At 62.9% G+C, this 23,300-nt stretch overlaps 1 protein-coding gene and 1 long non-coding RNA gene across 2 annotated transcripts in view; one reads left to right on the top strand and one right to left on the bottom strand.

Annotated features, from left to right (window-relative positions):
- RASGRF1 (Ras protein specific guanine nucleotide releasing factor 1) overlaps positions 1-22,174 on the bottom strand; it is a 54,486-nt gene extending 32,312 nt beyond the window's left edge. Inside the window, exons 1-5 of the mRNA XM_039858422.1 lie at positions 21,777-22,174; positions 10,512-10,618; positions 9,491-9,638; positions 3,656-3,748; positions 1,377-1,630 (exon numbers count right to left, since the gene is read on the bottom strand). Coding sequence (XP_039714356.1) covers positions 1,377-1,630; positions 3,656-3,748; positions 9,491-9,638; positions 10,512-10,618; positions 21,777-22,052 — 878 coding nt within the window. The 5' untranslated portion in view covers positions 22,053-22,174. The remainder of the gene's footprint in view (positions 1-1,376; positions 1,631-3,655; positions 3,749-9,490; positions 9,639-10,511; positions 10,619-21,776) is intronic.
- On the top strand, positions 453-11,339 carry LOC120599364 (uncharacterized). Its single transcript, XR_005651876.1, has 3 exons — positions 453-805; positions 9,777-9,887; positions 10,571-11,339. It is a non-coding gene; the product is annotated as an uncharacterized LOC120599364 (long non-coding RNA).
- Positions 22,175-23,300: the final 1,126 nt, after the last annotated feature.

The following is a 23,300-nucleotide window of genomic DNA, read 5'->3' as shown; positions in this document are numbered from 1 at the left end:
CTTTCAGTCCTGCCCGGTGCTGGGGGGTGGGGTTGTTAGCAGGTTAACGAAAAAATAGTTCCAGCTGCTCCTTGTGCTCCTAAAGAGCCCAGAGGATAAGATGGTACGCCTTCCCCAGGGACCACAGCGACATGAGTGTGACCCCCAGACAGGCATCCTGTCTCCCCACTCCCCCACCCCCGGGAGCAGAAGCAGGAGCCTCTGCTTTGCATGCACTGAGCCTTTTCTTACTTGATACAGTAAGAAAATATAGAAAACACATGGACTGGCTTTTAATGCTGAAGCAGCGCCTTGGGTTCCCGGGGTCACCCCACCTGGTCGCGACGTCTTAACCTTTTTACTTTTATGGGCTCGATTTGACAATGTTTTGCACCTATGATCACGAGCAATCTTGGTCTGTTGTTTTCTCTCAGTGTCTTGTCTGGTTTGGGTGACAGAGTGATGCCGGCCACAGGGCGAGCCGGGAAGTGCCCCCTCCACGCTAGATTTGAAGCCCCGTCCTCGGCGTCAGCCCTGTCCTGACCCATGACTGTCAGCCGCTCGAGCTCCATCTCTCCATCGGACCCACGTCTGATCCACGCCCCTCCTGGGTGTCCCACAGGCCCCTCGAACTTGCCGCCACACCGGCAGAGAAGGGGGGGCACCGGGAAGGGGACCCTCGCCCCCGGACAGCCCTGCGCACAGGCTCCATGAGGGCCGGTTGGAATGAGTGAAGTGACTGAATGGGGACCGTTTTGAAAGAAAAGCAGTTGAACGAACGGGTAGGGGACAAGGATCGACCTTCATTCCTAGGTGAGAGTCAGAGGTAAATAGCACCCGCGTTACCTGCTTTGGGGGTGTTGCCTTTATCTAGCTCCGCAGCCTTTATCACCCAGCAGGGAGCTCATTTATTCAAACCATTTCCTAAGCAGGGACTCCGCCTCCCCAGGTATGGCCAGCCCCATAGTGATGCCCGTGTCACCAAAGCTGCTGCCTGTACGAGGTGCGTGGCTCCAGCGGCCTAAGAATCTAAAGGCGAACCTGGCCTTCCTGTCAGCGTGAGGTGTCGGGGTGAAGGAATGGGGCGTATTTAGCCTTTTGTCGCTCGGTTTATAACTCTTAACCATTTCCACCTCGGCCACCGACGTTTTGGGTGGAATACTTCTCCGTGCCGGGGGTGCTGTCCTGCGCTGGCTGAGCCGCCCCCCCCCCCCCCGCCACCTTTTCACCATCAGGAATGTCCCCAGACTTGGCCAGCTGTCCCCTGGGTGGCGAGACTGCACTTAGACAAACGCCGTGTGGCGGGGGTCTCGGCCTCCAGCCACCGACCTCGGCACCTCCCTCCGGCCGGCCTCGCGTCGGCGCCCCGCTCCACGCCGCACGCGCGCACGCCTCACCTGTTGAGGAAGATGCTGCTGACGTCGTCGTGCGTGATGGGGGGCTTCTTGGAGCTGGCGGCCATGCGCAGCGGGCGCAGGAAGTTGTTGACCAGGATGTGCAGCTGCTGCACGTACTCGGCCTCGGCCTCCAGCATGCTGAACACCACCTGGTTGCGCTTGCGCATGCTGTCGGCGTGCGGCGAGCGGATGTAGTCCTGGATGATGGTCTTCCACTTGCGCCGGCACAGCCAGCCGCGCAGGAAGCTCTGCACCTGGGCGCGCGGCGGGGACAGGCGGGGACACGGTCAGGCCCAGCTCCTCGCGCCCCGGGGGCGGGAGCGCCGCGTCATGTCCGCGCTGGGCGCAAGGACGAGAGCGCAGACGAGGACCAGGCCCGGTCCCCGCACGGCGGGGCTGAGATGATGCTGGACCACGGTGTGGTCCGTGGGCGCCATCCGGTTGGACATGCAGACCCCCGGGCCGCGCCGGGCCCCTGCGTGCTAACGAGGACCCCGCCCCCAGCCTGCTCTGTAGGAGGAGTGGGCTGCAGCCTCGTGCTGGGAGACGGGCGAGGACAGAGGGCGCTGGGCTGTGCTGGGCACGGGTCACGCCTCTTCCTGTCCCCTCACCGGCCTGAGAGCCCAGGGGTGTCATTTGCAGCTCGTCCGGGGAGAGGGCGATTATCACATTGGACAGAGGATGGCCAAGCAGTTCCTCTAGGCCCAGGCTCGCCTTCCTGCCTGGGGCGGGGTGTGGAGGGGTGGGGAGCGACTCTGGGGCTCCACTGGCTTTTCTGGGAGTCGGGTGCCTGGTCCCGCCTCCTTTTGGCAGGAACTTTGGAGAGGAGAATTGACCCAAGAGGCACATGCTCCCAACCAAGGCACTGCCTCGGTCCCTGCCCGCCCTGTGCTGAGCCGGCCTGAGCTCAGGTCTGCACGGCGCTAGGTGGAGCCTGGACGGGAGCCTGGGGGCTGGATCACACGTGCGGGTGGGACCTGTTGGCTGAGGGTGTTCGCGGGAGAGGAGAGGCCAGGCCTGAGCCCCTCACGCTTTGCTCTGAGGCTGCAGTGGGGTGACTAGAGGGGAGGAGGCGGGGTTCAGCTGGTACGTAAGGTGTTCCCACCAGGATGCCTTCTCAAAATGGGGCCCAGCGGGGCCACAGCAGAGAAGGAGGGCCAGGGCATCCCCGCCTGGTGGGGCTTGTTTCGGGCCGGGAGGAAATCCCAGTGCTCGCGGGCGCCTGGCGGGTGCCATAGGCGCATGCAGCCCGCGGGGCGGGGCCCCCTGAGCCACGCCTCCCGCCTGGGCCCCTGTGTGGGCGGGGCCTGGAGCTGCGGGATCTTCTGCTTTTCCGGAGACCAAGGACGTGGGCTCTGGAGCCTGATGTCCAGGGTTTACCCGTCGCTCTGCAAACACCCAGCTGTGTGGCCCGGGCAAGTCCCTTCGCCTGTCTGTGCATGAGTTCCCCCCGTGTGACACGTGATGAGAAAACGTCAGGGCGTGTGGTCAGGGGCGGTTGGGGAATAGTGTCCGCCAGGGGAAAGCGCGAAACGAACGAGTGCTCGCTAACCCTGCGCTTGAGAAACCAGAACCCCGGATTCCTCTGTGAAATGTCCGGCGGTCAAAGCACTGGTAGCCAGTGACAAACGACGCGTGGGCTCTGAACCCCAAGCACGCTAGGAGGCTGCACTTGGCCTGTGTCTGGTCTGGGTGGCATTCGGGGTTCCTTTGCCTCTTGGCAGGGGGTTGTCTGGTTTCACTTGTTTCCTTCGGGGGAGTCAGGCTCCCCTGCTTCACGTCTGGCGAGCGGCAGACACCGAGCGTGTGCTTTCCCCGGCACCCCACGGGGTCGGTGCCCTGCGCTGGGCGGACCCGGCACCGTCTGAGACGGCCAACCCTCTGGACTCTAACAGGGCGAAACCAGTGCGAACTACTGTGGGGTCCTCTGCTGAGGTCCACTGGGGCCTGGGGCGGGGCAGTTGCGAGGAAGTGTTTATGTGACGGCGAGGGGGCCGGCGGAAGCCATCTGGTGTCATGGGGGAAGCTCTGGGCTGAGTCCCGCGCCTTGCTTCCTGCCTTCCTCTCCAGGAGCCTCAGCTTTCTTACCTACGACCTGGGCTCTGTCCCCCCCCACCACGGGGACAGCTGGAAGTAGTGGCTTGATGGCACTGCTCAGGGGTCACGGCCGCCGGCTCTGTCTGCGGCTGAGTGAGGGCGCCCAGGGGGTAGCGGGATGGGGCTGGGGTGGCTCTGAGCAGGGCCGAGGCCGTTGTGCAGCCGGGAAGGACCGTACAGACCTTCTTGATTTTCTTGATGTCGCTGTCCTCGTCGTTGGGGGCGGTGGTCTGGGTGGACTGGACACGCTCGTGGTCCTTGAGCAGGGACGCAATCTGCAGCAGAAACAGGTTGGCTGTGCTGTGCGGCCGCGGCAGCAGGCACTGCATGGTGGCAGGGACCTGCCACTCCCCCGAGGGCTGAGGGCACCGCGGCTCAGGCCGCCCCCGCCGTGGGACCTCGCCCAGCTGGATGTCCGTGAGGGACCGCGGGCCAGGCCCTTCACACGTCCGGCCTGGGAGCCTGACCTTGGTCTGGGATCCTCCCCCCCGTCCCTCAAACATCGCCACCTTGAATTTTCCATTTTTACTGTGGTGAAATGCGCGCAGCATGGAGTTTGCCATTTGAAGCTGGCTTTACCTGCGCGGTTCAAATCGCCAGCGCTTTGTCATCGTCCCATGTGAAACCGTTCTGGGTAAACCCTAACTGCACCCCTCCCCCGGCACCCAGCGTCCGCCGTCTGCGTCTGTGAATCAGACTCCTCCAGGGACCTCATCGAAGGGAGCCCTACAGTACTTGTCTTTCTCTGACTGGCTTGTCTCACTGAGCACAGTGTCCTCCAGGCCCGTCCACGTCACGGCCGGCGTCGGGATGCCCTCCCTCTGCAAGGCCGAGGGATGCGCCGCTGTCGGTATAGATCGTGTTTTGCTCTCTGTTCATCTCCCGATGGACACTTGGGAGTCCCCTTGTTGTTTCTAACCAGCCACCCTAGAAGCCCACCCAGTCTGCTGGGGGAGGGCGCCGGCGTCTGGGGTGCGGTCCCGCCAGCCACAGCCGCCAGTGTCCCCGACATGGAGCCCTCTTTGGGGCACAAGTTAGAAACCGCTGGCCTAGAAAATGGGACGGCCCTGGGGACAAACACTTGAGCTCTGTCTTAAAAATCTCTGTCTGCCTGATCTGGGGCTCAGGAGAGGTCGGCACGGGGTGGGGGGGCCTGGGACGCCTCAGGGGGACAGGCCGGCGCTATGTCCTCCGGGCGAGGCCCCTCCCTACCGGCCCGGGTCTGCCAGTCTTCGCTGTCAGCTTCACCGGTGCCGCGGACTCTGCCCTTCGGTGTTTGAATGCACGTCGCCTGTGTACTCCCCGTCTTTGCCGAGAGCTCCGGGGTGGGGAGTGGGGGGCCGGGCCCGGGCCCCTTCCTGTTCATTAACTTGCTCCCGGCCTGGCATGCAGCACATACGCGTGGCCACGTTAACAAGTGATTAAAATAATAATCATAATAACCAGAGCAACAAAACCGTCAACCACAGGAAGACACCGCCGTCACTCGGCCCCACGCGTCTAAAGATAGCAGCACCGGGACACTGTCACGGAGCCGCCGCTCCCTCCCCGGAGCACGTGGCTCTGTCCCCTCAAGGCCACTCGCTGAACCGCAGGATGAATGGGCTCTCACAGTTGAGCGAAAACAGCACTTTGAAAGCAAAATGGAACAGTTACCCGCTCCCCACTCCCAGCTGCTAAAATTACCCAGCGAGGCTTGAAGAGCTGCTGAAAATATCGAATCGAGAAATTCTGGGTGTGGCTGGGGCGCTTCCCGCCCCTGCCCGATTCTCTGAGAACCTCTGCACATCGATGTAAGGGCTGGTTGTCTGGTCTGACCCCAGAGGGGCTAGGGGACACATGCACACACGCACTCCCGGAGCCTCGGTGACCCGCACGCCCGGTCCGCACCCCACGCCGGCCCGATACCGTCGCCTCCCTGTCCGCCCGCTTCCTCTGCCAGCTTCGGAATCTGCCCAGGGCACCCTTTCCCCCTAGTTGGGTGGGCGTGTGTGTAAGTCGTCCGTATTTAAATCCAGGACTCCGGGCTCAGCAGGGGCCGGGGCAAAAATAGACACAACTAGGCCAGACGCTCTGCTGCGCGCACAGGCAGCCTCGGGGCCTTCGCCCAAGGACCAGGCCGGGTGGGTGAAGCTCCGCAGAGTCGTGGGGACCTGCGGGACTAGGGCCACAGGCCACCACGCGAGGACCCGTCTGCGGATGGCCGTGGGGGCCCGGCCAGCTCACGGAGGCAGGGACTTGTGGGTGGATTTGCTCTGGCCTCTGGTTTTCTGGGTTGACGCCCAGCACCGGCTCAGTTGGCCCTTGTCAGTGGTGGCCGTGGGGACGTGGGCCCTCAGCCCCGAGTCGCTGGGTCTGAGTCAGCGCCGGCCCACCCGCCACCCGCAGCCCCCTCGGACCCTGCGCAAGGGCTCCTGGCCCAGCCTGCTGCCCTCCCCCGAGTCCCCTCAGCCAGCGCAGTAGCCGACGGGGGAACTAAGCCACGTTTCCTTTCTGTCAGCAGCCAAGGTTTTGCCAAAGGTCTCTGCACATCTCGCCGTGTAACTTGGTCCTCTCTCCTTCTTCTCGATTGGCACCCATCTTGGCCTGCCTTTGTGCCCACCCCGTCAGCGCGTCCTGGAGGGCCTGCCGTGGTGGGCACTGTCCTCGGCACTGGTGACACAGAGCTGGAGCGGAGAAGTCACGTCCCTCCCGTGGGGAGCTTCCAGCCTACGAAGGGGGCCGGACGCCCACAGAGGCGGTGGCTCAGGGACGGGCTGTGTGCGCCGGGTCACGGGGCCCCACAGGGTGCATGTGTGGGGTGGCGGCAGGGATGGGGAGTGGCAGGCAAGGTGGGAAGCGGACCGCAGCCTGGCGAGGGCCGCTGGGGACGCTCTGCCTGGGGAAGGGTCCCGGCGCCTTGTTCCATGTCCCCCGGATCAGGCCTCTCAGCGCCCTGGTGTCTGCCCTGGGGTCCGTGTTGAAGTCTGTTTGCAAAACCGATTCCACGGCTGGAGGTGAACCCCGACGGCGAGCGTGTCCCGCAGGGTCACCGGGCAGTGACGTGCCACAGCCCCTGCAATCTCTCGCCTGCTGGGGCCTGCCCGCCGCTCTCCGGGTTGACCCCCACTGGGGCCTCTCCTCGGTTTCCACTTCATTAGCTTATTGATTTGTTGCTTCAGCTATTAATTGGTTAATTGACGAACTGCCTGATTGATTAGTTCATTTATTGGTTAACTTATTCGTTAACTGATTGGTTCGCTGTCAGACAGTCCTCGGAGTGTTTCGTTATGGAAGGCGAGGCCCGTGGGGGTCGGTCAGAGGTGGGGGAAGAGAACAGAGTCTCGGGTGGGCTTTTGTTCGGCTTGACCTGCTCCCTCCAGGGCGAGGGGCTTGGGGCGGGGGCCCCGGGGCTGGGGAGCAGGGAAGGTGAAGAGACCTGGGTTCTGGGATGGGCAGAGAGAACCCAGGTGTAGCGGGGCCCGGCGCTGCTCGACGCTCTGCTGTTGCTGCCTCGACTCTCCTGGGGCCCCGCGTTTTCATCCCGCACCGGGCCCCGCCAGGTGTGCGGCTGGTCCTGGGCAGAGGCCGATGCCGAAGCACGGGGAGGAAGATCCCAGGGGGCAGCGCTGCCCGTTCCCACGGCATCGGCCCACCTGCTCCTGCTGGCTCTCAGCCCCCACGGGGTGAATGACCAGCCTGCGCGTTCCGGAAAGCGGAGCGAGTGGCTCCTGCCAGCCGGTCTGGGCAGTGCCAGCGTGTCACCGGGGGCGGGGCGAGGGGCTTGTAGAGACGTCATGACCGCCACCGCCGACCTCGTGGCACAGGGAGCCTGGTGGCAGGAAGGCGGGGCGTCGTGCGGCCGGGGTCTTCCTGTCGTCTTTAAGCTGCTTTCCGTCCCCGTGGTGGGAGCCTGCTCTGTGCTCCCGTCCACGCCTTTGAGGAAGGCAGTTGCATACACGAGGTGGCCTGTGTCAGGCGCTCGGGGACAGGAGGAGAAGCCACAGCGGGAAGTCACTGGGGCTTTCGCAGACACTTGGTGGCAGGACTGCCTTCCCCAGGTCCCGGAGCTGGGGCGTGGTCATGAGACTTGCTTGTCCCATGGGAAGCGAGCAGAGATGTCGCACGTCGGCAGCCATGTTCCTCTCCCCTGATGTGACTGGTGATTTTCTTCCTGGTGGGCACCAGCAGCCCGTGTCCCCAACGCTGAGAACTTCGTGGGGCGGAACCCACTGTGGACGCCCTGCGAGGCTGAGGAAGCAGCCATTGCTGTTCGAAGCCACTAGGACGTCGGGCTTGTTTGTCACGGCTGCATGTCGTAGCTCTTTCTGATATGTGCACGTGGTGACCGCCCAGGGGTAAAGGGCAGTGAGGGTGGAGTGGACACAGCCGCGCTGGGCAGTGGTCTGACCAGTCGGGGGAGCAGCATCTGAGGTGGCAGGAGAAACCGAACCCCGGGGGATCCTCAGGAGAAAGGCGGTGGGGCCTGAGGTGCGCTGCTTGGCTCTCAGATGACCGTCAGTGGGGGCACAGGCCGCAGTCCGAGCCCAGACTCCAGCGCTGGAGGTGACCTTGGATAAGTCCATCCCTCTGGGGACCTCAGCATCTTCAGATCCCTCCCAGTTCTGACTTCTAAGACCTCTGCGTTTGTCACGGGGCCACTCGTCCCTTCCTGAGCCTCTCGGTGCCTCCTGCCTGCTTCCTGGGAAATGGGATCTGTCCCCACATGCCTGGAGCCCCCACAGCAAACGGGTGCCCTGCGCCCTGCAGAATGGGAGAGCCTACAGCCTGGAGGCTCAAACTCGCTGGCCTCTCTTTCGGAGTCTCCTTTGAGAAAACCTTTGCCCGGAGGGTGACACACTTGGTCGGAGGCAATTTGCCCCACATTCCCGTGGATGGACTCCTGCTGCTGCTCTAATGCACGTGTGTGCGCACACACACACACACACATGCACATAAAGCACACACATGCACATGCACGCACAAACATGCACGCACACGCACACACATGCACACACGCGCACAAACACGCACACACGCTCTCATCACCCGCTCTCACTACCCCTCTCTGCCCCACAAACCCCTGAAACCTTTTAAGGTCACGTGCAACACAAACCCACACCGGCTTTGGCCATCCGGTGGCCGACTCACTTCCTGGCCTAGGTTCGGTCCTGGGCCTATCACAGCGCTCACTCAGGCCTCGCACCGCAAGCAGATCTTAAGGGTAGAGGCGTCCACATCTGGTGTCTGTCGCTCATTCATTCCCTAAGCCCTGACTGAGCACCTACTGTGTGCTGGGCAGCAGGGAGAGAGCGGTAAGGCCAGCCCTGCCCTCAGGGAGTTCCCGCCGGGCCAGTGAGGCCGCTCTGATGTGGCCGTTGAGCCCAGGAAGGTCGCCCCAGGCAGGGACACGTGGGAGTGACAAGGGCACTCCAAACAGGAGCGCCGCATGTCCGAAGGCCAGAGGTGCCTGCTCACAGCCCTGGGGCGCCGGCAGGAGTCCGGCTGGTGGGGCAGGAGCCTGGGCATGAGTGCGAGGCAGCGCTCGGGAGCAGCAAAGCTCTCGAAGGCTTGGCCCGGCGACCTCTGCCCCACGAGGCCCTGAGGAGCTCCCGTCCTGCCGGGCGGAGGAGAGGGACTGCCTGGCGCTGAGCCAGGAGCCCACACGCCAGTGACACGCCTGGGACCCTGTGTCCCCCGCGTTTCGGGCTGGTCATGTGGACTGCTTGGTCGGTGTGCTGGGAACGTGCCCATAAGCACCTCGCCCAATCCTCACGGCCTTGGGGGTTGAGGGTAAAGAGCCCGGGAGAAGCGGAAGCACGGAGAGATTGGGGGGGTTGCTCCGGTTGCAGTTCCAGGGTGCAGAGGTGGGGTCTGCACCCAGATCTGGCTGCCGGCCTCTCCCATCCGCCAGCATCGCCGACTTTAACTCCGGAAGCCGGCATAGCCGCGGCTGCGAGGAGGCCCCCCGGCCCGTCACGTGCCCCCCTCCTGCGGGGAGCTGGGGTCTGCGGTGCTGGGCGTGGGGCCTGGGTCACCTCTGCCTTCAGTCGCTCGATCTCGACCTCCCCGTCCTCGATCTGCTGCCGCAGCTGCTTGGCCACGGTCTTCTCCGTCTCCACGATCTGCAGCAGGTGCAGGTGCTTCTGCATGAGCGATTCGTGCTCAGTGGCCAGCGTCCGGTAGCTGTGGACGGACGAGCACGGCGCGTGAGACGCTGCGGCCCGCACCCAGAGATCGCCCCGGAATCGGGGCTCGCCCCCGCCGCACTCGGGAGGCGCTCCCCAAGCCACCCCGCCGAGCGTTTGTCTCCACCTTTATCAGGCCCTGGGCATCATCTCAGGGGGTGCCCGTCCCCCAGAGCTCAGATGCTGCAGGGAGGAGGACGAAGAAGCACACCGTTGTCCACTGAGCCAGAAAGATCTGCCCGGAGAGGTGAGTCTGGGTGTCCCTTCCCTGGACAGTAGTCGGCTCTGCCAGGGGACTGTCCGCTCCGGGGCCACACGCTGGCTCACAAGCCCATTATTTCCGCAGGACCCTGAATACTCAGTCCGGCCTGGAGCCTGCATTCTCTGCAGCGCATGCTCTGCTCCGGCCTTCCCCCCACCCGGCCCCGCTGGTCCTCCTCATGAGCGGGGCACACACTGCTGGGGGCGAGGGCAGGGGAGCAGGGCTACTGTCCTGTGTCAGAGCCCACAGAGGTGTGGATTGTCAGTCCACAGGCGAGAGAGTGGCCCAGGGGGAAGTCAGGCCTGGCTCCCAGTGCCCATGCGTCTGGGCGGAACCCTGGCGGCCCTTAGCCACGGGACCCTCAGTCCCACCGAACGTGCTCAGACCCCACTGGAACGAAAGCCAGCCCGGGTGGGGCCGCTGGGGGGCTGTGACATGCTCCCCACAGCCTCTCACGACTCCGCACTCCGGGCCTCTCTGGGGGACCCTGCCGGTCTTCCAAGGCTCCCTCCCCTCCCCCTCTGCCGTGCCCCCTCTTCCTGCGGTTTGGGTTGGCTCAGGATGGCCCCTTGGGCCCAGCCCTTCTGCCGGGACTGTGGGGAGACATACCTGGCGTGAGCGATGGCGGCCACCCACTCGTCACAGTCCTTCGCATCCTCTGTCCTCAGCTCCAAGGCTTTCTGGTTCTCGTGGCTGAAGTTCACCGTGAAATAATGCTGCGCCAAGAAGACGCCTCGGTCAGCGGGCTGCGTGCGGGCCCGGCAGCCCCTCCTGCGTCTCGCTGTCTGCGAAGCATTGTCGCCACGCCAGCTGGGCGAGGACTCGTCGTTCCCGACCACCGGAAGGCCATTCTAGCTAGCACTTCCAAACTCTTAATGGAGGCTCAGGGTGTCGTACGAACCCGCAAGGCCCTACGTGCCAACGAATCGCAAAAAGCCAGTTTTCCACCGTCGGGAGAGCTAGAAGGCAGGCAGGGAGAACATGCCGGGGGAGCGTGCGCTTCCGGACCTGGATACCAGTCCAGAGAAGCCCGCATTTAGTTTACTCCGCAAAAATTTACTGTGTATTCTTCTAGGTCCCGGGGTCAGAGCGTGGAGCAGACAGACACAGTCTCTAGGACAGCCCACTGGGAGCCACCTCTGTGTGGGGTGCAGCTGAGTGACTTAGAGCTGGTCACCCACAGGGCCTGTCCCCTGACCTCCCAGGGTGCAGGGGAGCCACCGGTGGGCGTGTATCTGTAATATCGTGATGCGCGTGAACACAGGTAGAGCCGCTGGATCGGTGGGTGCAGTGACCCTCACTGCAGTGAGGTGCACAAGGGGCTGTGGGCGCAGAGAGGACCACACGCGGCTCCAGCCCCAGGGGGCAGAGGGCTCCCCAGAGGCCAGGGCGCTGGTCCCGGTTTTATTTCCCTTGGATGAAAGAATGTGGGGGCCGCACGGCCATCTAGAGGGTTAGGAAAATACGGTGGAATAATGGGGTGCCCGACCAAGTCATCAGGGACAGGTGGCTGCGGGCTGAGTGGAGGACAGGAGGAGAGAGCCAGAACCATCACTTCAGACCTGGTCGGAGCAAAGTGTGGTGGGGGAGCCGTGGACGGGGGACATCGGCTGGGTAAAGGGCGGCAGGTGTGGGGGACGGACCTGCAGACCGTGCATTGCTGTGCACGCGCGTCACCGCGGGCTGCAGAATGGGGCGGAGGGGGCCGCCCTCAGGCGGCGGGGGAGCTGGCAAAGGCGTTGGCGACACAGGGGTGCACAGGCCGTGTGCCGGGGGTGGAGTCTGTGGAGGCGCCCTGGGTCTGGTCCTGGTGGCACTAGAGGAGGGGCAGGTGGCGGGTGCAGGTCGGGGCCCTCGAGCCTGCCCGTTCGGAAGGTGCCGCAGTGTGGCGCTGTGTCAGGGAGGGCACCATCCTCGTCCCTGTGTTCCCAGGTGTCGGGTGGCTGGGAGCAGCCGTCCAGGTGGGGCGCATAAACTATATTTAGCTTTGCTGACATTTATGGCATTTCTGTTAATTGTCAGTCTGGGTGGCAGCCAGGGTGTGCGCGCGCGTGTGTGTATGTGGGTTGTTGCAGTCACCGTCTCTCACTGGTTTCCTAGGAAACAGATAACTGGGGTGTAGAATGAAATGTCAGCCACAGCCTCAAGCAACTGTCTTCGGAAGGCTCCGTGGGCACTGCTCCCCCACGGGAAGGAAGTGGGTGGGACGCGGAGCCGCAGGTGGGTTCCCGACACCCCCTCCCCCACCTCCCGAGAAATGATGGACACACGAATGCTCGTCTGCCCTCAGCTCACGTGTTCCTACGTTCGCTGGCTGGGACAGGTGTCGTTACCTGTTTTCCAGTGTGGGAACCTAAGGCTCAGAGAGGCAGAGCCCCCTGCCGAAGGCCACACAGCTAGAGGGCAGAGCAGCCGGGAGGACAAACCCTCACTGGCCCTCAGATGGAAAAGGCAGGTCCCGCCCCGAAGGAGCCTGTCGGCAGGTGAGGCTCGGGGTGCAAACCCAGAAGCGAGGCTCTGTCGGTGACACCAGGCGGAGCCCCTGGGGCGGGAGCGAGCGCCAGGCAGCCAGGCGGGGCAGAGAGCCGGTTGCTGGCCCAGGAGACAGACGCCCGTCTTCTCCCTGGGACCCTGTCACCATGTGACTCCTCCCAGAGCATCCTCCCTTCTGCTTAAGCTGCTCTGAAGGGCTCCTGTGGCTCCTGTTCCTTCGGATAACTGATTCCTGGCCAGGAAGTGCCTCGAGCCTGGCCCGGAGCCTGGCCTGGGCGCCTGGAGCCTTCATTTGTGAACGGGTGACTGAAGGCTGAAGGCGTTAGCAGGACACGAGAGCCTGGCTTATTGATTGATAGCAAAAGCCACAAGCAGGTGACACTGAGTTGGCCTCTCAAGCATGGGCGGTGACAGTGGCCGGCGGGGGTGGGGCATGGGCTCTTCCTGAAGCACGTCTGTGGCTCCTTAGGGACAGCGGCAGGCCCACCCACGTCGTAAAGGCACTGAGCAGTCCTGCAGCGGAGGAGCCTTTCCTGGACCCCTTCGGTTTTGTTTTTTGGAAGCCGTAGCAACATTCCATCAAAGCAGGGTTCCGGGGAGTCCTCTTTGGGACCTGGTTTCAAATTCGTCATGTTTTATTTAGGCTTGGGGTCTCCCACATGTCTCTTCGCTTCTGCATTTTCTTTTTCACAGGATGGGGACGATACAGCCCCCTCCACAGGGTCGTTTAAAAACGGATGACACCGCGAACGCTCCTGATTCAGAAAAGGTGCTCGGTAGTGGTCAGTAAAGCGGCCGAGTCGTTCGCAAGGTCCATGTGACGGACCGGTCAACCTAAGCGGCAGCGTACCAGGACAGGGCGCGGTGCGTTCACCTGCGGGCACGCACAGCGGCCCCGCAGATCCGCGTCTCATTGCATCTGCGAGCGTTTGAAAGCAGCCTGTTTGCGGATGGGATCAAGTCGCCATGACGTCAGACTGCATTAACTAGAAGCGGGAACGGTGGACACAGACACGCAGGGGAGGAAGCCACGTGAAGAGGGAGGCAGCGAGGGCAGAGAAGTGTGTGCAGGTGAGGTGACACCCAGGGTTGCTGGCCACAGTCCAGATGGAAGAGGCAGGAAGCTGCCCCCCGAAGCCTCCAGAGTGAGCGTGGGCCCGCGGACTCCTGGCCTACAGGGCGGTGAGTGAAGTTCTGTTGTTTTAAAAAGAACCGCAAACGAAAAACTGCACATGTGCACGTGTGTGTGCACACATGCACACACACACGTGCTCGCACACGATCTCGCCACTGGTGAAAGGGAGAGGCTTATGAACCCAGTAGCGACAGCTAAGATCGAGGCTCATGACGAGTCGGCAATTTCTGGCCTTCTTTGCATCGTCTTTGAGTCTGATTTCTCTCACTCCTGACAGCGAGTGGCCACCAAGTTCCATGCTCCTCAGCGTCTCAGACCCTGTGTGTTCCCGTCCTCGCTGCCACTCCCTGCCTCAAAGCGCCAGCATGTCCCACCTGGACCGTGAGCCGGCCCGTCTCTGGCCTCCCTGCCCCGGTCTTACCCCCTCTCATTCATCCTGCTTGTCCAGAGTCCAGACCCACTGGGCCCTGCTCATGGCCCCCTCAAGGGCGGGGCAGCTGGGGTTGCCAAGGGCCAGCTTCTCCCTCGCTGGGTCCTGGCTCCTCTCTCCTGCCCCGCCCCTGGGGCTGTGGTCCCAGCTGGCACTGTGCCTCAGCCATCCTCTCCACCCGACGCTGCCTGATGTCCCGGTCCACAGGGGCCATGCTGGGGACACACACATGCTGAGCACACACGCCCTGGCCCGGAGCCCATCTCTCCTCTCCTCCCCTAAGGAGGGCCATCCGTCCAGACTCCTCCTTACATCCTCCTGGACACCCCAGTCCCTTTTCCACCTCTCAGCCGCAGGGTCCCGTGAGAGGCACCCTGTCCTCCAGCCCTGGCAGGGAGAGGTCCCGTTTTGACTGCACCGCCCTCCTGCCTGGCACACGGCCCTCACGAGGGACCGGGTTTCCCCCTTGGGCCTGCTCGATGGACCTGTGGGTCTCCACTGGCCTCGCATGTGCTCCCACAGCAGCCCTCACCTGATGGGGCCCCACACGGGAGCTGGACCCCACTCCGGGACCCTCTCCCCTGGAGTGAGTGGCCCCATTCCGTCCAACCTCTGCCTCTGGGTTCTCGAGGGTGAGACTTTCCCCAGGGCCTGCTTACTGCCCCGGGACTCTGCTCTGTCCTCAAGCTGAGGGCCTGTCTCAGGCCCCCGTCCAGCTCCCAGCTTGTCTCCCATGGGGCCTGAGTCACGCACCGGTCTGGCCCACCACCCAGCCCAGAGCTGAGGCCCGCTGCCGGGACCGACCTCCTGGACACCTTACACTCACTCACCCATACTCCCTGCCTGCCCCACTGGGACTGGGCGAAGGAGGTGGGGGAAACGGCCACAGTCTCAGAACTTAAGAGGCCGGTAAAAGCTCTGGGCCTGAGAATCAGCCTTGAACTAGGCGGTGCTCGACCCACGGCCTGTGTCATGCAGCCCTCCGAGCCTCTGCTGCCGACTGGTCTGAGTTTTAGAGTGTACTGCTCCAGATCACAGATGTCACACTGGTCCTGCCTGCACATCTTCCAACCTATCACCACAACTCACAAGCCTGCCCCTCACCCTCCCACTAAGCACGGCGCTGGGAGTTGCCGAATAAAATCTGGACACGGCTGTCCTTTGGCTTCTGTTTGTAATAAAGAATGACAGTTATTCATTCGCTCTTCCAAATTAATTTTGAAAGGCTTTTATATTAAGCTCTGAGTTGGATTTTCCAATTTGAAAACAGAATAACTCAGGTAGGACGGACCCTTTCGAAAAGAATTATCGCATTTTTCATGGGAAAGAGGCTGCATTAGCCCTACTGGATTAGTAAGACGCGGTCTCTAACTTGTACCTTGGCGAACTTAACAATGGGCCTGATGCCCACTGGCCTTAAGGACCTGCAACGGGGAGGCCAGGTTCGGGTTCTGACCGACATTTCCTAGCAGTGAGAACGGGGCCTGGAAGAAACAGACACGGGGTTGACAGATGAGCTGCATGCGTCTGAGCATCGTCATACGCCCCGTGAGGAGTCTATGTCCCCGATGTCCCACAGCAGGTGCAGGGGCAACGTGGTGCTTACAGGAGAGGATAGGCGTGAACAGGACTTGGCAGGCTGCCGTCTGAAAAGGCGCTTCACTTGAATGGCGGCTGGATGGGAAGGCGTGGGCATAGCACTCGGAGCTGTTACAGGGTGCGAACTTGACACTCCTGGCCCCGGGGTGAGGCACAGCTGTCACTGCAACATAACCCGGTCCTGACTAGTGCGCCGGTTAAGAGGTCACCGCCTAGGCCCAGATGAGAGATGCCAGCGGCCTGGACTAGAGTGGGGGAGGAAGAGGTGGCCATAGGCGGGTGGTCTGAGAGAGACTGAGAAGGCAAGACTGACAGGCTGGTGGCGCTGTGGCCAGCAGGGATGGCACAGGCTCCTGCAGCGGTCAGTCATCCCCCTCCCTGAGGGGCACCTTGCTCAGGCTATGTCAGAGACCAACAGCTTCTCCGACTTGGGATTCACCGCCCTCTCTTTACGACCAGGATCAGGGCTCCCTGGTGACTTGCTTCAGACCTGCCAGAGACCCAGGCAACCCGCGGGTTCCCTGCGGAAGAGCTGGCCATATAGCTGAAAGCTGACTCGGCAGCAGCTACGGTGAATCGCTAAGACCCCCTGTACTGTGCTGGGAATTTAGAAACAGCGCCCAGTTTACTACTCAGAGCAGGGCTGTGGGCCAGGTTCTATTGCCGTCTCCATCGCACGGATGGGGAAACGGAGGCTCAGAGGGCAGACCTTCCCAAGGGAGGAGGTGGCAGAACCAGCATCCATAGCCTGTCTGTGTGGTTCCAGGAGAGACCCACCGCGTTCCCCTAGCGCTGCCTCCTCAGAGGCCGAGTGAGAAACGCTTCAGTGAATGAGCTGGGAACAGAGGCTGCGCGGTTCTGAGTGGGGGGCGGGCAGTAGGGGTGTCCACGGCTCCCAGATGCTCCCTGCACGACAGTCGCCCTCACGGAGGCATCTGGGCATTGGCAATGTTCTGCGCGCCTCTCAAGTCTGTGCGTCCCCAGCATCCCTGCGTAAACATCGGGGGCTGAGCCCCATTCTTGGCTGCGTGCACTCGGGCACGGATCCAGGCTCCCACGGAGTCCAGGGGGACAGGCCCCAGGGTGGGGGGGTCGCGGACGCCTGCCTCTGGTGAGCTGCCCCCACGTTCAAGGGGTCTGAGTTGCAGGGTTGCCACCCGAGCAGAAGTCACTAGAGCGACGGTGACATATTTTCCCTGTTGTTGCTGCTTTTTCTCCACGTCTCTCGGCGGAGGACGATCAGCTCAAACGGCCCCCAAAGCTCCGGTTTTGGAGTCAGGCCGACCTGGGGGCCCAGGCCAGCCATGCCTGGCACACGCTCTGTAACCCCGAACACGCGAGGGAACAGCTCGGAGCCTCGGTTTTGTCACCGTCAAAAGTGGGTCGACAGCGGCGACCTCACGGGTCTGTTGGGATGATTGAGGGGGGCAGGGGGCGCCCTCTGGGGCCCGGCACACCGCAGGCACGCAGCGAAGTGCGCCAACTGTGCGTGCGCACTTTTGGCCTTGGGTTCTGCAGCGCTCCGCCCGCATCCGCTCCGTGCTAGCGCCGAAGGGCACTTAGCGGTGACGTTCGGTGAGGGTCAAACTGCTTAAAGCGTCAATACGGCGACATCTGACGGGGAAACCGACTGGGTTGTCAGGGGCAGCCGCGCGGAGGACGGGGCGTGGCCGGCTGCTCGCCCCACGTGCTTCTGGGAAGTCTGCTCACGTGTCCGCCGCGCGCTCGGAGCGCGTGGGACGCTGTCTCGGATCTCGCGAGAGGGCGCGAGACGGCGCGAGACGGGCTCGTGGTGCGTCCACCGCCCGCACCTGCGCTGCCGGCGTGTCTCGCTCCTGGCGGGCCTGGCCGCCCCGGCTGTGCCCCGAGCGCGCTCCCAGCGTCCCCTCAACAGCCCCGGCCGGCCGGCCGTCCTCTCAGGGCCGCGCAGCTCACCGCACCGACGCTGCCGCGAGGACCCGGGCCGGTGAGTGACGCGACGCGCGAGACGAGCGCTGTTTCCCGAGGGCCGCGGCGCCACCGACACTCCCAGCGGCCTCGCGCGCTGACGCGACGCGTCCGGAGGTCGCCCTGGCGGCGGGCTGTGCGGAGCGGGGGCGGTGGGGGGGACCCCGGACTCCCGGCCGGAGGCGGCAAGGGGACCGTCAGGCTCACCTCCACTGCAGGGCCGTGGCTCCCTGCCCTCTGCCCGCGCGGGACCGGCGCAGGTGGCCGCAGCGTTTGCCGCACGACTGCACGGTAGTGAGACCTGAGTGCGGCGCGTGTCCACACAGCGTGTTCCCCGCCGCCACCAAGCCGACGGCCGTGGCCGGCAGGTGCGCGTCCTGAGCTCTGTAGAAACGGGCAGGGCCGGGGTGGGGCCTGGGGCAGCTGGCTGGCCTTTCCCTGGCAGCAGCGTCCGGAGCTGATTTGCTGGCGCCCCAGGGTTCCGTGTCTCAGGGGCGTTGCTTTTGGCGCGACCCGTGCCCTCCAAGCGTGTTTTCGGATTGACCGAGAGGGTGACCTGCGGTGGCAGCAGACGGGCGAGCCCCTGAGGCCAGGAGCTCCGGGGTGAGAAAGAGCATCTTATTGCAGCCACCGACTCGCCGGGTGGTGCCGGTCCTCACCGTGAACCAGGCTCACTCACAACCTTAGGGCGCTTACTGGTCTGAACCCGCCAGGGCCCTGGTCATGCATCCTGTGGTGAGGACCGGGAGTGGGCTTCCTCTTGCTTCCAAGCACCTTGGGCCCCCCAGCTTCCCTGGTCTCCACCGACACCAGTCCCCAGGCTCTGCCTCAGGGACCTGTCTGTGTTCTTTCTGTCCTACGTGAATCAGTAAGAGCCTAGGGGCCACGGTGTGACCCCTCCTGGTTGGGGGGTGAGGGGGGTGCTGGGGCTCCTTTGGTCAGGTCCCCAGCAGGAATCTGGGACTGGAAGCTTTATTTCAGGGGGCTCGGAATGACAACGGGAAAAGCAAGTTCGGGGTTTTCCCATGCCAAAGCAGGGCAAGGCACACCAAGGGTCACCTTCGAGGGTAGCTTAGCCCAGACTCTGAGTCCACGGAGCTAGGCCTCCAGTTTGTAGCTGTAGGATTGGAGAATGGGAGGTCAACACTGAGCAAGCAGGGCCTAGGCCGGGGAGGGGCCTTGCAGCCACCAGTGGACACGGGAACATGGCTGTGCCAGTCTGACTTAATGGGGTCCAGTGTCCCTGACCTGAGCTCCAGGACACTGGGGCTGTATGAGACGAGTTTGCCGAGTGTAGAAGCAGCGGGAACAGAGCGTGTGTCGGGTTACGGTGGGCCTAGTGCAAGGTGCCTGCCTGCGTATCTCACTCTTAGAGCAACTTCACAGTGTGAAGTGTCCCCATATTTAGGGGCTGACACTGTGACAATCCAGCTTCTTAGGCCTGTAGAGCAGCACAGGGTCTGGACTGGTGCCTAGTCAGCCCTCAGGACATAAAACGTGGAATTAACATGTGAAGCACCAGCAAGTTCAGCTCAGCATTTCCTGCACACCTGGCACGTGCTCCATCCCTGCCTTTGCGGGGCTCCCAGCCAAGAGTTGGTTTCTCTTTTTTCAGAAACCGGCCCTGGTTCTCCTAGAAGCTGTCTGCTTAGACCTGGATAAAAATGGCATCCTGCTAAAATAACATCTTCACCAAATACTAGCCAGTCCAGTCAAATGGTCAGCCTTTTGGAGGTCTTCTGGCGTGCGCGCTGTGCTACGTGCCAGCAGGTTTTGAGTCAGGGCTTCTTGGGGGCCTAGATGTAAGCCAGACCCCGTCACAGAGTGGCTTAGAGCTGGGGCTTTGTGGGGGCAATGGGACTCCCAGCTCAAGGGCAAACACTGAACAGCTGCTGGGCCACCTCTTTTACTCAGAGATTTAGAAAAGAAAAACATAAATTTTTGTAGACACACAGGCCAAAGGAAATGAATTTACTTTTCCACGCTAGCCGGCTTTCACTCTGGCATCGAATGAAAATCTGTGCGCGTTTAGAAGGTGAAGCATCTTTAACAGAAACCTGCACCTGAGCTGGGCGGTGCCAGACGTCACGCACTACGCTCCACCCTGTTCTGTTCTGTCATGCTGGGACGGCCGTCCCTGTGAACACACTGAGCCTCTGGCTGGTGGAACTGCTGTCCCTCCCCGACCCCACTGCCAGCACGGTCAGTGCCTGAGCCACGAGCCGAATGATCCCAAATCAATGTTGGATCTCATTTTCAGGAATTTTTAGACATGGGATGAATTCTGGGTCTGATTCTGCCACTGACGTACTCACTGATGTTGGGTCACTCCCTTCCCCTCTCTGGTCTTCAGTTCCTTTGTGTGCGACATGGGAGGGGGGCTTGCACAGCTCCCTGGGGTTCCTTTCAGCTTTAACATTTTGTGGTAGGCCTTTATTCTTTGTCCAGGTGGATGTGATTCAGATTCACCTGAGATTTATCTAGAGTGCACCGTAATGTGCTGTGAGCACGCTTTCACGTACAGTATTTAATTGTAGTCACCCAGAATGGTAGGTGTTTGATCACCATTTTGTGGATTACAACGGAGGCTCTGAGAAGGTTTGTTAGCTGAGGTCACACAGACAAGACGTCACAGAGCTGAGATATACTCTCAGGCTTCTAAGGGGCCAAGAACACTGTGAGCTCAGCAGCGACAGCCTCCTCCGTGCGTCTGGCCCGGCCTGCCCAGGAATGCAGGTGGGCTCCCGCTGGGGCTGTGGGCTGCTGGCAGTGCATATGGTGGACTCTGGCTGGCGGGGTTGGCAGTGTTCTGGAAGGCTGGGAGGGCTGGGTTGTCAAAGGCGGAGAGCGCGTGTCTGGCCCTGCCGGAGTCCTGCTGTCTTGGAGGGCCCGCGGCCCCCATGTGTGCCTCCAGCCTGAGCAGCTGCCTGCTCTCTGCTTTGCTGTCTGGGGGCCCTTACCTGCCAAGAGGCCTGTAATCCTCAGAAACCCACCCTCAGATATTCCTGTCCACACTTTCTAGCCCCCGTAGGCTGAGGGCAGGGAAGGAAGAGGTGAGTTGCGGAGACAGAGCTCAGATCTGTCTTCACAGTTGGAGGCCAACTTCAAGTTATGCTTATCTCAGCCAGTTCATTCCTCCCCCACCCCCCGTCCCCCAGTGTGCGTGTAGCAAAGGCTTCCTAGATCACAGTTTTTTCTCAGAACCCTGAGGTAGCCTCAACTCCTGACATGACACGGGGCAAGTAAGTTCCACGCTCTGGGCCCCAGTGTCCTCGTCTAGGCAATAACCAGCTGGCTGAGCCCCCTGGGTCTCAGGTCCCTCCCGGCGGTGATGTTTTAGGATCCACTGTCTTTCACATTACCTTCCCAGAGGCAGGGGGATGGACCAGATGCCTTTGGAGAGGGCATCAAGCTTAAAAATTGCTCTTGCTGTCTGGTTGTTCCCATGGGGGTGGGGCTGCAGGCGCTTTGCCCTCCCTGCAGCCCAAGGCGCACTCCCATCTGCCCCAGGCGGGCCCAGGCCTGGCCCTTTAGCCTGGAAGCCAGCGGAGCCAGGCGGAGGTGGGGGAGGCTCAAGGAGGGGGGAGGGGAGGCAGGGGAGGAGAGAGGCACCCACTTGTCCCGCTGCTTCCACAGTCGCTGTGGCAGGTCTGGCTTGTCAGTGCGGTGGAAACCCATTGGTTTGTTTCTCAGTCCTGGGGCCGGCTGTGCGCCCAACAGCCCCATGGCACTGAATCGACCCTTGCAGGCCTGCACCCCCCCAACGTGGCGGAGCTAGCGCAGGCTCCTCTCTGCTCCGGGCTGCGGCCAAGCGGTGGCATTGGCGTGGATGCCTCCCTCACCCTTCCCCTCCCTCCTGAAGGGAATGACATCTCTCAGGTCTGGACACATGTCGGGGCTCTCCGGGGCTGAGAGGCGGGAGAGGGGGTGGGGAGCACCACTTGGGGCTGGATGTGGGTCCACATTCACCATTCCCGTCTGCGCCCCGGCTCCCATCTCCCTTCCTACGTCCTCGGCCCCTCTGTCGCTGCCACCCATGGAGCTCGCCGGAGAAGGGCAGCCGCAGCCTGCACCGATTCTCTGCCCGCAGTCCCTGCCCCCTCTGCCCACCGTGCGGTCACCCCGCCCGCTCGGGCCAGCCCTCGAGCCGAGGGCGCCGACAGTAGGGGGACCAAAGTTCGGGTCCCATCGCAGGCCGAGGGCCCTGAGCCCCTCTCCCGCCGGGGCCGCGGCAGGGGCGCCGAGATGTCGGGCGCGGCGGCGGCCTCACCTGTTTCTCCAGCGGCTCCTTGGCTGAGAGCGCAGGCTTGGGGGAGGGCGCGCGGTCGCAGACGCAGCCCTCCAGCAGGTAGAGCCCAGAGGGCCGCGAGCTCGAGTCGCTCTCGAAGTAGAAGAGCAGGTTCTGCAGCAGTGCGAACCACTTGGTTTGCCATTTTGTGTTGTCCGAACTCCGTTTGCTCAGGTAGCCTTTGCGCGTGCCGTCCTTGCGCGCCAGCAGCCCCAGGGACGCGACGTGGCCATCGTTCAGCCGGATCCCCTTCTGCATGGTGCTCGGAGGCCAGCTAGACCCCGCGCGCTTACATCTTCTCCGCGCGGCCCCGGCGGCCCCCTGTCCGTGCGCGCCGCCTCTCTCTGGCGCTCGCTCGCCCCTCTCCCCTCCCCCCAGATAGCTGCACTCCGGGGTCTGGCGCCTGGCCGCGGCTCCTGGAGCCCAGATGGACCGCTCTCCGCCGCCGCAGAGCCCGGGGCCCAGGAGATGCCGCGCTACCCTCCCCCGGTGCCCGGGAAACTGAGGGAGCGGTGAGCTGCTCGCTGGCGAGGGGCAGGCGGAGTCATGTGACGCGGATCCCTCGAAGAGCCCGTTCCAGCAGCGCGGACAGGGACACACGCACGCAGCCTGCGAGGCGCAGGGCTGCGCAGGCTGCACCTTGGCGCCGCCTCCCCCTCCCGGACCCACATACACAGGCACAGACACAAACCCCGCGCGCCCCTGGTCTCTTAGCCCCTTGAAGTGTTAAGCAAATCAGATCAGTTCTCGTTTAACCCAGTGGCACCCCAGAGGTTCGCCGTGGGGGGGTGGTTCCGTCTTTGCGCCCCATCGCGGAGCGCTGTAGACCGGGGGTAAAGTCCCAGTTGTCGTTTTCTCCTTCCAAGGCTCCCTCCTGGGGCTTTATATTTCTAACCCGAGGTGGATGGAGGAGCGCGAATGGCGGAGAAGATCTAAATGAGCGTTCGGTCCTAATCTTTGCATACTTGGCTGTGTCACATTTATTTCGGCATCCAGCCGCACTCGCGGTGGCTTCCCCAGCGGCGTAGGGACGATACAGGGGATGCGATGGGGTGGGGGAGAGGAGCGCTATTTTATTTTGAGTGTTGCCATAATTACCGGCGCCACCCCCAGCGCCCTGAGGTCTGGCTGGCGAGCCGCTGCCGGGAGTTTTCTGCAAATACCCCCCAGAGCCTGAAGGCGGGCTTCAAACGCAGGCGCCGGGGACCATGGGAGCCTTCAAATAGCTGCGCTGGCGCAATGATACCTTAATGATAGATTTTCCGTTCTTATTTTTAGCTCCCGTTCGCCTACACAGTTACACGGCATTTATCCGAGAACGTCACAGCGCCCGCATGCTGCACCGCCGGCGGGCCGGGCGCCGGAGCGCGGAGCGCGCGCCGTCTGCCGCAGAGGCAGAGGCAGGGGCAGGGGCAGGGGCCGCGGCCGCGCTCGCTCGGACAGGAGGGCGCCCGGCCCGCCGGCCTGTCTGCTGCGGGGATGGGCGGCTCGCAGCCCCGGGAGAAG

The sequence above is a fragment of the Pteropus medius genome, unplaced genomic scaffold, assembly GCF_902729225.1.
Source record: "Pteropus medius unplaced genomic scaffold, Ma_sr-lr_union100, whole genome shotgun sequence".
NCBI lineage: Eukaryota > Metazoa > Chordata > Mammalia > Chiroptera > Pteropodidae > Pteropus > Pteropus medius.
The sequence above is the reverse complement of the archived record's forward strand: the minus strand, read 5'-3'. Positions and strand labels throughout refer to the sequence as shown.